Source organism: Momordica charantia (assembly GCF_013281855.1).
Source record: "Momordica charantia cultivar OHB3-1 chromosome 4 unlocalized genomic scaffold, Mcharantia_2.0 BLBB01000004.1, whole genome shotgun sequence".
Classification (NCBI taxonomy): Eukaryota; Viridiplantae; Streptophyta; class Magnoliopsida; order Cucurbitales; family Cucurbitaceae; genus Momordica; species Momordica charantia.
In genome coordinates this window covers 11,128,674-11,142,445 of record NW_028275162.1, presented here as the reverse complement: position 1 = coordinate 11,142,445, position 13,772 = coordinate 11,128,674, and the positions used below count along the sequence as shown (strand labels likewise).

The 13,772-nt window shown below is 32.9% G+C and overlaps 1 protein-coding gene across 1 annotated transcript; it reads left to right on the top strand.

The window, feature by feature from the left end:
- Nucleotides 1-560: 560 nt before the first annotated feature.
- LOC148211792 (uncharacterized) lies at nt 561-1,553 on the top strand. Its single transcript, XM_088122920.1, has 2 exons — nt 561-695; nt 1,449-1,553. The coding sequence occupies exons 1-2, from the start codon at nt 561-563 to the stop codon at nt 1,551-1,553; spliced, it is 240 nt and encodes a 79-aa protein (XP_087979046.1).
- The last annotated feature ends 12,219 nt before the right edge of the window (nt 1,554-13,772 follow it).

The window sequence follows — 13,772 nt, the reverse complement described above, 5'->3', positions numbered from 1 at the left end:
GACGTCAAATGGTTGGACAGATGAGAAGAATCGATCTATTACAAACTTTTTAGTAAATGGTCCTAGAGGCACTGTATTTCTACAAAGTGTGGATACGTCAAGAATCTACAAAAATGCAGATAATTTGTTTGAATTATTTGATTCAGTGTTAGAAGAAATTGATGCAGGTAATGTAGTTCAAGTGGTAACAGATAGTGCATCTGTTTATGTCAAAGCTGGAGAAATATTGATGGGAAAATATAAACATTTATTTTGGTCTCCTTGTGCTGCACATTGCCTAGACTTGATTTTATCAGATATTGGAGATATGCGCTTACATAATGATATAATGTCCAAAGCTAGAAAAATTATTGTTTATATTTACTGGCACTCTTGGGTTCTAAACCTTATGAGAAAGCATACTAAAGAGAGAATTAATAAGCGCTCGCGTAACACGATTTGCAACTGCCTACTTAACTTTGAGAAGTTTGGTAGAAAATAAGATAGGTTTGAGAGCAATGTTTCGATCTGAAGATTGACAAAGAAGTACGTATTCAAAAAATTCTGATGGGGATGCTATAATGAAAATTATTCTTGGTGATTCAAGCTTTTGGTCCTCAATAAAGTATTGCTTAAAATGTGTCGTTCCTATAGTAAAAGTGCTAAGACTTGTTGATGGTGATGCAAAATCTGCAATGGGCTACATATATGAAGCAGTGGATAGAGCAAATGAACAAATTGAGAAAAATTTCAACAATATTCAGAAGCATTATAAACCTACATAGGACATAATTGATAAGAGATGGGCAATGCAACTTCATAGGCCTCTTCATGCAGCAGCATATTATCTTAACCCAAGGTAAAGTTTCATTCCTAATTTCTATCATTAATATCATACTTAGATGGATACTAATTAAATTTTAAAAAGTAAATCCTAGATTTCATTATACTCCTGAATTTAATGCTGACTATGAGGTCAAGATGAGACTTTATCAAACTATCCAGAGGATGTGCCCTTCACCAATAGTCAGAGAAAAAGTTGATAAGCAACTAGAGTTATTCCATAATGCAGAAAGCATGTTTGGAATTGATATGGCAGTTCAGATGCGCAACAAAAAGCAGCCATGTAAAAAGAGAAACTAAAAGCATAAAAAGTATTAACTCTAGTTTTCTATATTCAATAATGAAGCAAAGATATTTTATTATTGATATCTATGTTTGTTTTATTCAAACTATGTAGTGGGAATCTTTTGGAGGAGATTGCAAAGAGCTCTAAAATCTTGCTATTAGAATCCTTAGCATGACTTGTAGTGCTACAGGGTGTGAGAGAAATTGGAGGACATTTGATCGTGTATGTTATTTATTCTAGGATGCCTCATTCTTAGTTAGGAGACTAAGAGAAAGGATTAGAAAGATGATTTCACATAATTGTTTTAGACTTTACAATATTGACCTTAACAATTTTTTAGGTGCATACAAAGAGAAGGAACCGTTTGGAACAGCAAAGACTAAGTGCACTTGTTTTTGTAAAATATAATCTTCAATTAAAAGCAAGGCACAAAAAAAAAATTTAAAAAGGTGAATCATATGATCCTAATTGTCTATCAAATTTAGAGTCTGATGATGAATGGATTACAGAGAGAAGATCCAACATTGCCAGAAACACCTCTTGGATGAACGTAAATGAATGTTTTGACATTCAAGAAGCAGAAAGTAGCAAAAGCAGAAGAGAGATAATGATTTTACTATTTTTATTGAACTAAATATTTAATTTCAATAAGTAACATTAGTTATTTATTTTTATTCGGGGCCTAGAGATCTTTCTTCAAATAAAAGTGAAAAATGGAAGGAAGTAATAGACTTAGTAGAAGAAGAAAGCAACAGAGAAAATGCATTTGACAGTGATGATCTTTTGGATGATATTGATTTCTAGAATATTGAAGTTCATAATTGAAGAAAAGAAGCTATTTTGTTGTTTTAAATGTCTCTTGATACTTATTTTGGAGTCTTAATCTTCTTTTTAACATTCACTAGAAGGAATGTTGAACTTATTTACTATTTGATATCTTTTTAACATTCACTAGAAGGAAGGTCGAACTTATTTGCTATTTGATATATAAGGAATGTTGAACTTATTTACTAATTGATATATATTTATGTATGTATATATATATATATATATATATATATACACACATTAAAAAAAACTTACAATACACGATACGTTACGATACACCATATGTTATGATACACGATACATTAAATTTCAATTATGATTTACGTTCCAATTCACGATTTAACAACCTTGCTTTTAGGATTCAACATTGACCATTTAAACTGAATTGTAGGTTCTTTAAATAGTATTATCATCAAGAATGAATAAGGATTAGATTAAGGTTAGATATAGATTCTCGCCCGAGTATGTATAAGGAGTAAAACATTTCATAGAATTGGCAAAACTCCGCATCAACAATACAAGAAAAACAAGATGTCCATGTATATATTATATGAATGTAAAGTGGCATTTAATTAATGGAATAGAAAGACACTTGTTTATAAATAGAATATCACACTCATACACTCAATGGATATACCATGGAGAAGAACAAACCCTTCTAGTAGTTATACAATGCGTGAACTCTTTCGCACAATGAATTAAGTATATAACCAAATATTATGAATAATGAGGATGGTGAGATGTCTGGACTTCTCAATGATTTACAGTACCCCATAGTACTATATCCACCAACACGAAATGTTTATGCAAAAAAAACAAAATGCACAAACGTGTCAAAGACAAAAGTTTTATCATGTCAAGCTCAGGCTACAGGCTATAACTTATCATAGAAAGCTTTTTGTCGTTGGACTTCAAGTGAGAACTGTCGTCCTTTTTTATGCCCTTTTTTTACTACTTTCTATTTTATTCTTTCAGTTGTTGCCTTAGTTCAAGGTATTCTAGTTCTTCCTTGTTAGGCTTGTGGTCTTCTACCTCTTTATATTCATCCTATTCTTCTTCATCCATTTGATCATCTATTTAAAAACGAAGAACATATTTTTGTTTGGACGCAAGAATCGTAATAAGAATTCATTTGGATGGTTCAATTTTATTTGATATGTTTACATGAAATATTATTTGAGAACTCTCAGTTCAATAGTTAGATTACTCGTTATATTGGTTGATGCAGCAAAGATTTGTCTAGTTCTCTGCGAAAATATCTTTAAGATTTGAGATTTTAACTGATTTTCTTAAAATCTTGGGAGAAAGGGATTGGTGGGCATTAGAAAGGAAGGCAAGCTTGTGAAAACTAAACTTGTGACTCTATTCAAGGTCAGTACATGAAGATTGTTGTTTTGAAAATTAAACTAATGTTCTTTGTGAGATTATTGTTGTTTTATTCGTTTAAAGAGATGTGTATGAAAGTTTAATGTGTGAGGAGGTTCAAATAGAATGAGCAACTTTTGTTGGAAAATTTCTGTAAGCCTACTTATGGATTCATTCATTTTGTTTATTTGATGTAAGTATTTGGGTCGAGTTACCTACTTATGGATTCGTTCATTTTGTTTATTTGATGTAAGTATTTGGGTCGAGTTACTTTCTGTAGTAGTATTAGTATAATGGAAATACTTTGTTTATACGAGTGTTGGATTGTTGCCATTTATGTAGTAGTATTAGTAAAATGGAAATATTTTTTTTTTGTTTATATTAGTGTTAGATTGTTGTGGAATCCATTTTGTGGAGGAATGAGCGGTCCTATTTGTTTTTTTGTATAAAAGGATGTTAAATATATATGTAAGCTTTATAGAAGTGTTGGATTGTTGTTGAATGTTCTCTTTTGAGGAATGGGTGGTTGACCCATTACTTATGCTTAATTTTGAGTTTCATTTGGTACGCATTGATATGGTAAACAACTTCAGTTTTCTAGTTGTGTGGATTTTTCCTCTCTCAAAATTACAACTTTATTTTGTGCACATGTTGGGAACTATTAAAACATTAATGGAAGCGGGTAATAGATTTAGAGGAATAGAAGGAGGTGATAGATTTAGAGTCATGGAAGTGATGGAAGTTTCATGTCCATAGTTCAGTTGGTTGGTATTTTGTTCAAGTTATGTGTGCTTTCATTAACTATAAAGTATCGTGTTACATATCTATTACTGCATTTCAGGTTTTTTTTTGTTTTTTTATTGTTTTTTGCATAGTAGTGTAACTTGCTCATATTCATTATTGAAAACTTTTTTGCATAGTAGTGTAACTTGCTCATATTCATTATTGAAAACTCTTACATTATTCATTATATTGTTCTTCCATGGTTATTTGTGAGTTAGTTAATAATTATATACAAATAAAATATTATTTTCATATTTCTTTGTAGATTGAGAAAAAGGATATTTTTGGTTTGCTAGCATGTAACCAACAATATTATTTTTTTATTCAATTATTAAAGAAACAATGACGGACATTGCACGTCATTAAAAGCACACATTTAACGACACACATACGATGACGTACATACGATGACGGGCAATGATCGTCATTAAAACACGTCTGTAATTAAAACAAAACAATGATACTCGTAAAGATGTTGGTTATTGCCTGTCATGGTTTCCCTTTCATGACGGGCATGACTATCATGAAAACAAAATTTTTCATTACGGACATTACCCGTTATTAAAATCGTCTGTCATCAAAAAAGAAACAAGGTCACTCGAATAGATATCGGTCACCTAACTATCATCGTTTCCTTTTAATGACGGGCATTGCTCGTCATGAAAAGTCGAATATGTTGTAGTGCTTGCTTGCGGAGTGATTTGGATCTCAAACAAGAAGCAAGTTTTCTTGCCTTGAGATATTTGATCAACAAGGTAATCCGATTTTTACTTTCCTTGGGTTGATTCCAAACTTGTTTTTGGGGTTTTTGAGATTGAGTTCTATGGGTCTTGTTTGTTAGCAAGGTTCTTAGATCCAACTCTTGTTTCTTAACATAAAAACAAAGATCCCACCAGCCCATTTGAAAGCTCATACCTTAAGAAAATTAAAAAAAAAAACAAAACAAAACAAAAAGAAAGGCAAGCCCTAAATTCGCAACTATTGATTTCTGCCTCTCGACGGACGAAAAGCACAAGACTCCTTCACTAGCTATTTCGTCGCTGCAGTCCGCCCTCGCCGCCGCCACTTTCACTGTCGCTGTTGCTGCCCCCGACGCCTCTGTAACTCTGTTCGGCTTCCCTGAATTTTTTTGTTTGTATTTCATTTTTAATTCTATTTGTACTTCTTTTTCTTTTCTTCAACTTCATATAAGTTAAACGAAATTATAAGTATTACAATGTCACGTTGAATCCAATAGTCAAATTCAAATCTTTCCCTTTTTTCTACCTTTTCTAATAGTAAAGATGATTAGAAAACTCTGTGTTGATGAAGATGTTATAGAAATTTGAGAGGATAGATTTAACTTTCTTTGTATGGAAACTTTTTTTTGTAACTTTTGTTGATTCAATAATGTATTTTGTAATTCACTTTGACATTTTATGCTTATTCGTGGATTGCATTTAGAAATTTTATGTGTGTCCGAGTCCTTTTAGAAATTGACAGATTGCTGCTCTGTATTGTTGTGTTTGTGTCATTTGCATTCTAACCAAGAATCCAAGCATAGCTTAAGTGAATAAGATAACTATTATCATGTCATCTAAATGGTTTATTTATCTCAACTTTTGCAATTGTTAAACTAAAACAACTATATATTTAACATGAGCTTAGCTCGGCGAAACATACCTCATGACCTACCACAAGGGCATGAGGTCGAATCTCCACCCATTGTTGTGCAATTAACTTTTTATTTGATTGTTTTAGTTTTTTTTTTAATTCTTAGTTGGTTGTTAATTCTTCTATAATAGATGTTTTTGGACTTTTTATTGGTACGCTATTATAATCAAATTTTCATTGTGAATAAAGATTTCCTTTGTGATTCTTGGAGAGCTTTAGGCAACACCAAAAAAATAAATAAATAAAATAACAACTAGTCCATTAAAAATACATATTTTAGGCTACATATATTCTAGTTTAGGACTAGAGTAAATAGATAAATAAAGTGCTTTATAAAATTTATTTAGTTAATATGATAAATTGTAATAATATTATAATCATCTCGTTAATGCATATATATGTTTTGTTTTGTTTTTTTTAATAAATCAGTATACTTTACTTAAATTTCCACCACTTTAACCAATAACATCAATTTTAAATTATTGTTTTTTTTCATAAGGTTTAAGATTGCTAAATGAGATAATGTCTTCGGAGGACTGTTTTAGAAACTTATTTATACAAGTATCTAAAATTTTCTAATTTTACACTTTTAAATTTCTGCAGGTAGGATTTTATTTTAATTCTGAATTTACCCTTATTTATTGCATTTACATTTATTATAGTATTTATTTTTTTAAAATATAAAAGATTTAATTCCATAAATTATTATCATAATCTTTTAATTGTTGTGAGTCTCTGTTGGGTTTTATGTCCAAAAACTCATAGTTTGTAAATGTCATATATACTGTTATCATTCAATAAAGTTGTTATTGAAGGTTATAATCAATAAGTAGTTATTGATCCAATAAAATGTTGTTACTAGATCTAAATCCAATAAACTAAGGATCCTAGACTGTTACATGAGACTCAAACTTTATGTAGAGACATAAATATGGATCAAATTTGAGTTAACAATCTAAATGGTCTATAGTATAGGAATAAGGTTGGGTGCCTTATTCTGGGGATACTATGGATACGGCCCACTTTGTAGCTAGTATACGCGATGTGATCCTAATTCGTTCATGTGAAGACATGCGAGTGGCGGCGTCCTGTGCAAAGAGTTTGCATAAGACCGGACCATGAGATAGTCACTTTTACTTTATAACACTGTTTACTGTCTGAAACTGACTATCTCGACTTTGATGGCCTAGGTAACTCGATCTTAATCCTGAGCTAACTATGAACTTCTGTTTACTCGGGATTATCTTTAGATCTGCAGGGGTGAGAGCAGCTCAACAGCGGTGGCTCAATAAACCTCCCATTTCAGGGGTAAGACCAGGTAGATAGCTAGGGACATAGGGTGTAAGAAGAAATTCACTTCTACCCAATTTTGGGATATTAGAAAGGTTGTTCTCTTAAGGGCTGAATCCAAGTCTTGAACAATTGACGCCACCCTCATCAAAAGGTTTGAGAGGATTTTTTTTATTTGATAGTTGGACTACAAATCATTGTTCATTAGAGGATCAGTGAAACTTAAGGAACAAGAGGTAATTATAGGGGTAAAACGGTATTTTGACCCGCTATAATTACGAACAACCTGTGAAGGGTTGACTTATCGATCATGGTTATATCAAATGGACATAATATATCTACAGTGAGGAGAGTGCAGCTACGGGCTTTAGTGGAGTGACCCGGTAGTTAACAAATGTTGGTTAACTAGGTTAAAAAGTTTAATCGGTTAATCTCGGATTGTTGGAGCTCATGATCTGTAGGTGCATAAGGTCCCCTGGCTAGCTCATATAGGAATAAACTTGGAATAATTTGAATGAATAATTCGAATCGTACGAATTAGGTTAATCATATAAGATCTGATTAAGAAATTGATATATGATATCAATTGAGAAATTTGGTCAAAATATTTAAATAGGATTTAAATATTAAAATTATGAATGCGGATTCATAATCGGAGACATGGATTTCATCAAACAGTCGGATTTCGAAAAAAGTCAAATAGTTGACTTTGATCAGAGAAAGTCAAAGGTTGACTAAGAAGATTAAAATAATGTTTTTAACCAAGTTGGTGGAAAATTCTACTAACTTGTTGAGTGGAACATTTTAAAAAAATCCACTTTTTGACACTTAACCATGGCATGCATGAGTGAAATTTGTGTTGTAAGCTTTTGGTGAACTTATACATGCATTTTGACACTTAGTCATGTCATGCATGAGTGGAGTATGTGTTGTAAGCTTTTGGTGAACTTAGACATGCATTTTGACACTTAGTCATGCCATACGTGGAATATGTGTTGTAAGCTTTTGGTGAACTTTGACATGCAAGAGTTGCATGTAATTTGCCTATTTAAGAAGGCTTTTGTTCAAACATTGAAAACTCTTGAAACCTTTGGCCATTTGATGTTTTCCAAAAAGCTTACAAACTCCTTCTAGCTCCATATTTCTCTCAAATTCTCTTCTCTAAAAAAAATCACACCACTCTATTCCAGGCCTTGAGAATAGCTAGAAAGACCTCTTTGTGGTCCTCATTGAAGCTAAGTGAAGAAATTTGAAAAGCTACAAATGTATGTAATTTTCTCTATCTTTCTCTAAGCATCATAATGTATGATCATGCATGTTTAATTCTAGGTTGTAATATGCATCTAGATTGTCATTTCGATCCTTGCTCGCTTCCGCTGCGCATGTATGTATATTTTCCATCAATCCCATACTAATTTTCAACCCAAATCTCTTAATTCACTCATTCGAAACCTTAATTTACTCCTTCAAAAAGATTGATTTTCCCTTAATTCACTCCCACATTGGTGTTCAACCTTCAAGGATAATTCAACATCACACAATCATCCTTTGAAGTCTCAATAAACATATATCCGTATATTCAAAAAATATATTCAAAATCACAGTATATATCCACTTATAAATCGCGTATATACATTCAAAATCGCTATAGTATATATCCGCATATATACAAGTTGAGTTATAAGATATATCCACTTATATATCCGCATATATACATTCAAAATCACTATAGTATATATCCACATATCCGCATATATACATGTTGGGATAATGGAGCCAAAACAGATGACCCGTATCCTACAACGAAAAGGATTTTCAAACACTACTACCAATTCCTACAAGGAGTAGGATATTATTGTCTTATAAGGATTACAATATTGTTTTCCTATAAGGATTGGGATATTTGACCTCTTATAAATAGAACCCTTTTGTTAAGGTTTCATTTGTACAGAGTCCAAATAAGAGAGACTTGAGTGATTGTGGGGAGTGTGTGAAAAAAGGATTTTGTATCCCGTGGGTTTTAGTGAGGGCATTTTCAATTGTGTAATCCTAGGTAGCCATTGTTAGGGTACTTAGAAGCAAGATAGTAATATCTTGGGTGAGATCTCCATTGTAATATTCTCAACTATAGTTGAACCTGCTTTTTCGCAGAAGACTGGACGTAGTCCCAAGATAGGGGCGAACCAGTATAATCCGTGTGGTGTTAAGCTTTTCTATCCCTATCTCTTATTCCTTTGTTATTGTTACTTACTTATCTGCTGTTAGCCTGTGGAAGGGGAAAATCAAACAGTTCATGTTTGAAGAATTTACAGGAGGATCGATTGATCTATATTATTTTTCCCAATAATTGGTATCAGAGCGTTTGGTTCAGAGATTATGGGATCAGCAGAGAAGTCAGGTTTTGAAGGAATCATGAAGTTCGATGGGGCCAATTTCGAATATTGGAAGATGTAGATTAAGGATTACTTGACCTGCAAGAAGTTGAATAAAGCTTTAAAGGAACGACCAGCAGGGATGAAAGATGAAGATTGGGTGGAGACGAATGAACAGGCAGTTGCCTTTATCAGATTGTGTTTGTCGATGAATGTGGCAAGTCTCGTAGTAAACGAAACGACAGCAATAGATCTGATGAAAGCACTAGAGAATAGGTATGAGAAACCCTCAGCTAATAATAAGGTATATCTCGTAAGGAGATTCTTTAACATTCAAATGGAAGAGAATACTTCTGTCAATTCCCACATAAATAAGGTCACAAAATTAATCAATCAATTGGCATCAGTTAAGATTACTTTTATTGACGAAGTGAATGTTATTCAGTTGCTAACACCTTTACCTGAAAGTTGGGAAACGATGAAGACAGCAGTGTCCAATTCGTTAGGAGACAAATCTTTGAAATTTTCAAAAATTTGTGATGCGGCAATTGCTGAAGAAATTTGCAGAAAGGGGAGTGGAAAAGAGTCTACTTCCGTACAAGGCTCAGCATTGGCTGTCGAAAAAGGTAAAGAGAAAGTTGCGTCTGATGACAGGCAGCAGAAGCATAGCATGAGGAATTGGAAGAGAGATGCTGAATGTTTTCACTGCCACAAAAAAGGTCACATCAAGAAAAACTGTAGAATATTAAAAGAGGATTTGAAAAGGTATATGGCGGAGTCAAATGCAGTTGTAGACGATGCCCTCGTCTGTGTTGACAGCAACACAGAAATAGGAAACCAATCATCGGAGTGGGTAATAGACAGCGCAGCTTCAGTACACATATCTTCAAACAGAAGATTATTCACATCTTTTAGAAGAGGCAATCGCGGCCACGTGAGATGGGGAATGGAAGACTTTCCAAGACTAAAGGGATTGGAAATATACGATTGAAGACCAATAGTGGGACTGAGTTATTACTGCGAGATGTCAGGTATGTACCCAGTATCAAAATGAACCTTATCTCTACAGGTAAGTTGGACGATGATGGTTATCAAAGTGAGTTTGGTGGGAACCAGTGGAAGCTCACCAAAGGATCTAAGTTGGTGGCAATTGGCCATAGAAGATCTACAGTTTACACGTCGCAATTGAGTGTTGCCAGAGGATCATTGAAACAGTGGATGCAAGTTGCAGATGGTGTCCAAAAAGGTAGGACTGAGCCAGCAATGAAGACAACTAGAACAGATCAGGAGGATCTGCCATCAATTCAGAAACAACAATTGGGAAGTCAAAGAACGAGAACAAGTTCTTTAGGTTGTCTGGGATTATCTCCAGTTGTCAGACGAAAGGGTGAATTGATGAAGTCGCGTCAGCGAAGAGTTGCATCAGAGAAGATAAACTCAGTAGGTGCTGAGGTAAAGAATGGAGTTTCAATTCTGGCAGCAGGCTTGAATATAGTTGTCAAGTCATCAGTAGGAAGTTCTTTCTTCAAGAATCAGTGTTTAAGAACGAAGAAGGAAGCTTCAGATATCACCACTTAGTTTGAGTGGGAGCACGTGACTGTGTCTCTTACGTCTGGGAGACAAGACCACGTAGATTGCCCGACCTTAGGGCAAAGACAGATGAGACCAGCGATTTCTGATATTTTGTTTTACAAGTTTTTAAACTTGCAGGAGAAGCCTTGAAGATTTTTTCAAGAAGATCAGAAGTTGTTGCAGTAGAAGCCTTGGAGTTTTCCAAGATTATCAGAGACTGTTGTTGCAGTGGGAGGCAAGATCGATGTTTTGTCTCCAAGTGGGAGATTGTTGGGATAATGGAGCCAAAACAGATGACCCGTGTCCTACAAGGAAAAGGATTTTCAAACACTACTACCAATTCCTACAAAGAGTAGGATATTATTGTCTTATAAGGATTACAATATTGTTTTCCTATAAGGATTGAGATATTTGACCTCTTATAAATAGAACCCTTTTGTTAAGGTTTTATTTGTACAGAGTACAAATAAGAGAGACTTGAGTGATTGTGGGCAGTGTGTGAAAAAAGGATTTTGTATCCCGTGGGTTTTAATTAGGGTATTTTCAATTGTGTAATCCTAGGTAGCCATTGTTAGGGTACTTAGAAGCAAGATAGTAATATCTTGGGTGAGATCTCCATTGTAATATTCCCAACTATAGTTGAACCTGCTTTTTCGCAGAAGACTGGACGTAGTCCCAAGATAGGGGCGAACCAGTATAATCCGTGTGGTGTTAAACTTTTCTATCCCTATCTCTTATTCCTTTGTTATTGTTACTTACTTATCTGCTGTTAGCCTGTGGAAGGGGAAAGTCAAATAGTTCCTGTTTGAAGAATTTACAGGAGGATCGATTGATCTATATTATTTTCCCCAACAATACAAGTTGAGTTATAAGATATATCCTAATCAAACTCACTATAATATATATCCTCATATATACAATAGTTCACACGAAATCAGAAATCGAAAACAACCGTTGGAATGCAAACCTTTCGATCGGGATAAACCGAGACGACCTGCTCTGGCGACGGAGAAAACAGAGACGGCTGGAGATGAAGACAAGCAGATGCTGCCCGGAGACGAAAGCAAGCAGAAACGACCGGAGAAGAAGGAAGGACAGAAATCTCCTTTCGAATGGGATAAACGTAGACGGGCGATAGAAAAAACGGAGCCAGCCGGAGAGGAAGGTAGATAGAGACGGACGGTCGGGGAAAAAGAACAGACAGTCGGAGGATGAGGGTTTCGAAAATGGATGGTTTTGGGGATTTTTAGGGTTTTGAGATTTTTTTTATTTTGGAAAGTATAATTAAGCACATTTTAAGGGATTTAAATTGTAACCTCTCAATTTACCATTTCTAGATTTAAAAAATTATTTAATATTGAGTGGATGCTTAAAAGGATATACTAGTAATTTGTTTGATGGGTACCATCGAATTAGTATTGTTTTATGACAAAAGTGTAAATTTTATACAATTCAATCCATTTATGTAATTATGATTCCTAAATAGGCTATCAATGTACTAATCTAATACCTGCAAATCAATCTTTGGGCTGCCTTTGTAGAAATGAGCCCAAATATGTGGTTATGAAATGGGCTGATATTGGGCTCAGTCTACATAAATCGTGAGTCGGAACGTAAATCGTAATTAAAATTTAATGTATCGTGTATCGTAACGTATTGTGTAACGTAAGTTTTTATTTTTAGTTAATATATATATATATATATATATTAAAATGGTAGGAACTTAAAAAATATTTTTGGTCTATTTTGCTCTTACAATATTTTATTAATTACTTTAATCTACCTTTACAATATTTATTTAGAGATTTAATAAAATAATCTAAACAATTAAAATTATGTTCTTACCAAAGTTGGGTGAAAAATCATTTAATTCAATTATTTATTACAAATTCAAGAGTATGGAAATTTAAAAAAATCAATAGTCACATATTGCCATTATTTAAATTTAGTTACACATATTGAGAACATTAAATTATATCATTTAATTAAGTGGCTTAATTTGAAATGCAAAAAGTTGAAAACAAGATTAAATTTTGAGATTTAATAATTATTTAATTAAGTCGCTTAATGTGGTATGTGAGGATGCAAATGATTAAAAATTTAATTTTGTGATTTAATAAACCCGTTACTATTTAGATTTACAGAAACGTCTATCAAGTAAAATTTTTATTTTACATTATATCCCAATTATTAAGAAGATACCTATTCACACTATGCACAAAATTCCACATTGAAACTATCGTGAAGCTAAGTATTGTGTGGAAAAGATCAACATCTTTTAATTTTTTATTAATTACAAACAAATAAACTCAAACTAATTTTGAATATATAATTATTTTTTATTAGTGAATTGCAAAAAATATTTAATTTTGTCCATCCCATGCAACAATTTCTTTTGTAACCATTTTTTTTGGAATATTTTTTAATACATTGTAACTTACAAATTAATTATATTTACAATTTAATACAATTACTGTTACCAATTTACTTATTATTATCTTTATTATTATAGTGAAATCAACAACTCTTAAAATTCCACGTACAAAATACAAATACAAAATATAGGATAGAACTAGATTTTGTAGGTGAAAGAAGTTGCAAAAAATTACAAACAAGAGGGGGTTGATTTCAGACAAAATAATGCAATTTATAAATTATAAGGAGAAAATTGAGAACAAGAGTCCGAAGTGAGGACAAGTGAGTTTCTCTTTCTCAATTTGTTAAACTTTAATTGTCTTTATCTACCAGAAATTGAAATTAAGTACCCATAAATAATCCTCTTTATTTTCTTGATTATGTGC

What these genes read in the sequence shown, in the direction of transcription:
- LOC148211792 (XM_088122920.1), top strand. Translation starts at nt 561, where the DNA reads ATGAAAATTATTCTTGGTGATTCAAGCTTTTGGTCCTCAATAAAGTAT. An exon ending in TGGGCTACATATATGAAGCA is followed by an intron (nt 696 to 1,448) that starts GTGGATAGAGCA and finishes ACAATTTTTTAG; the next exon opens with GTGCATACAAAGAGAAGGAA.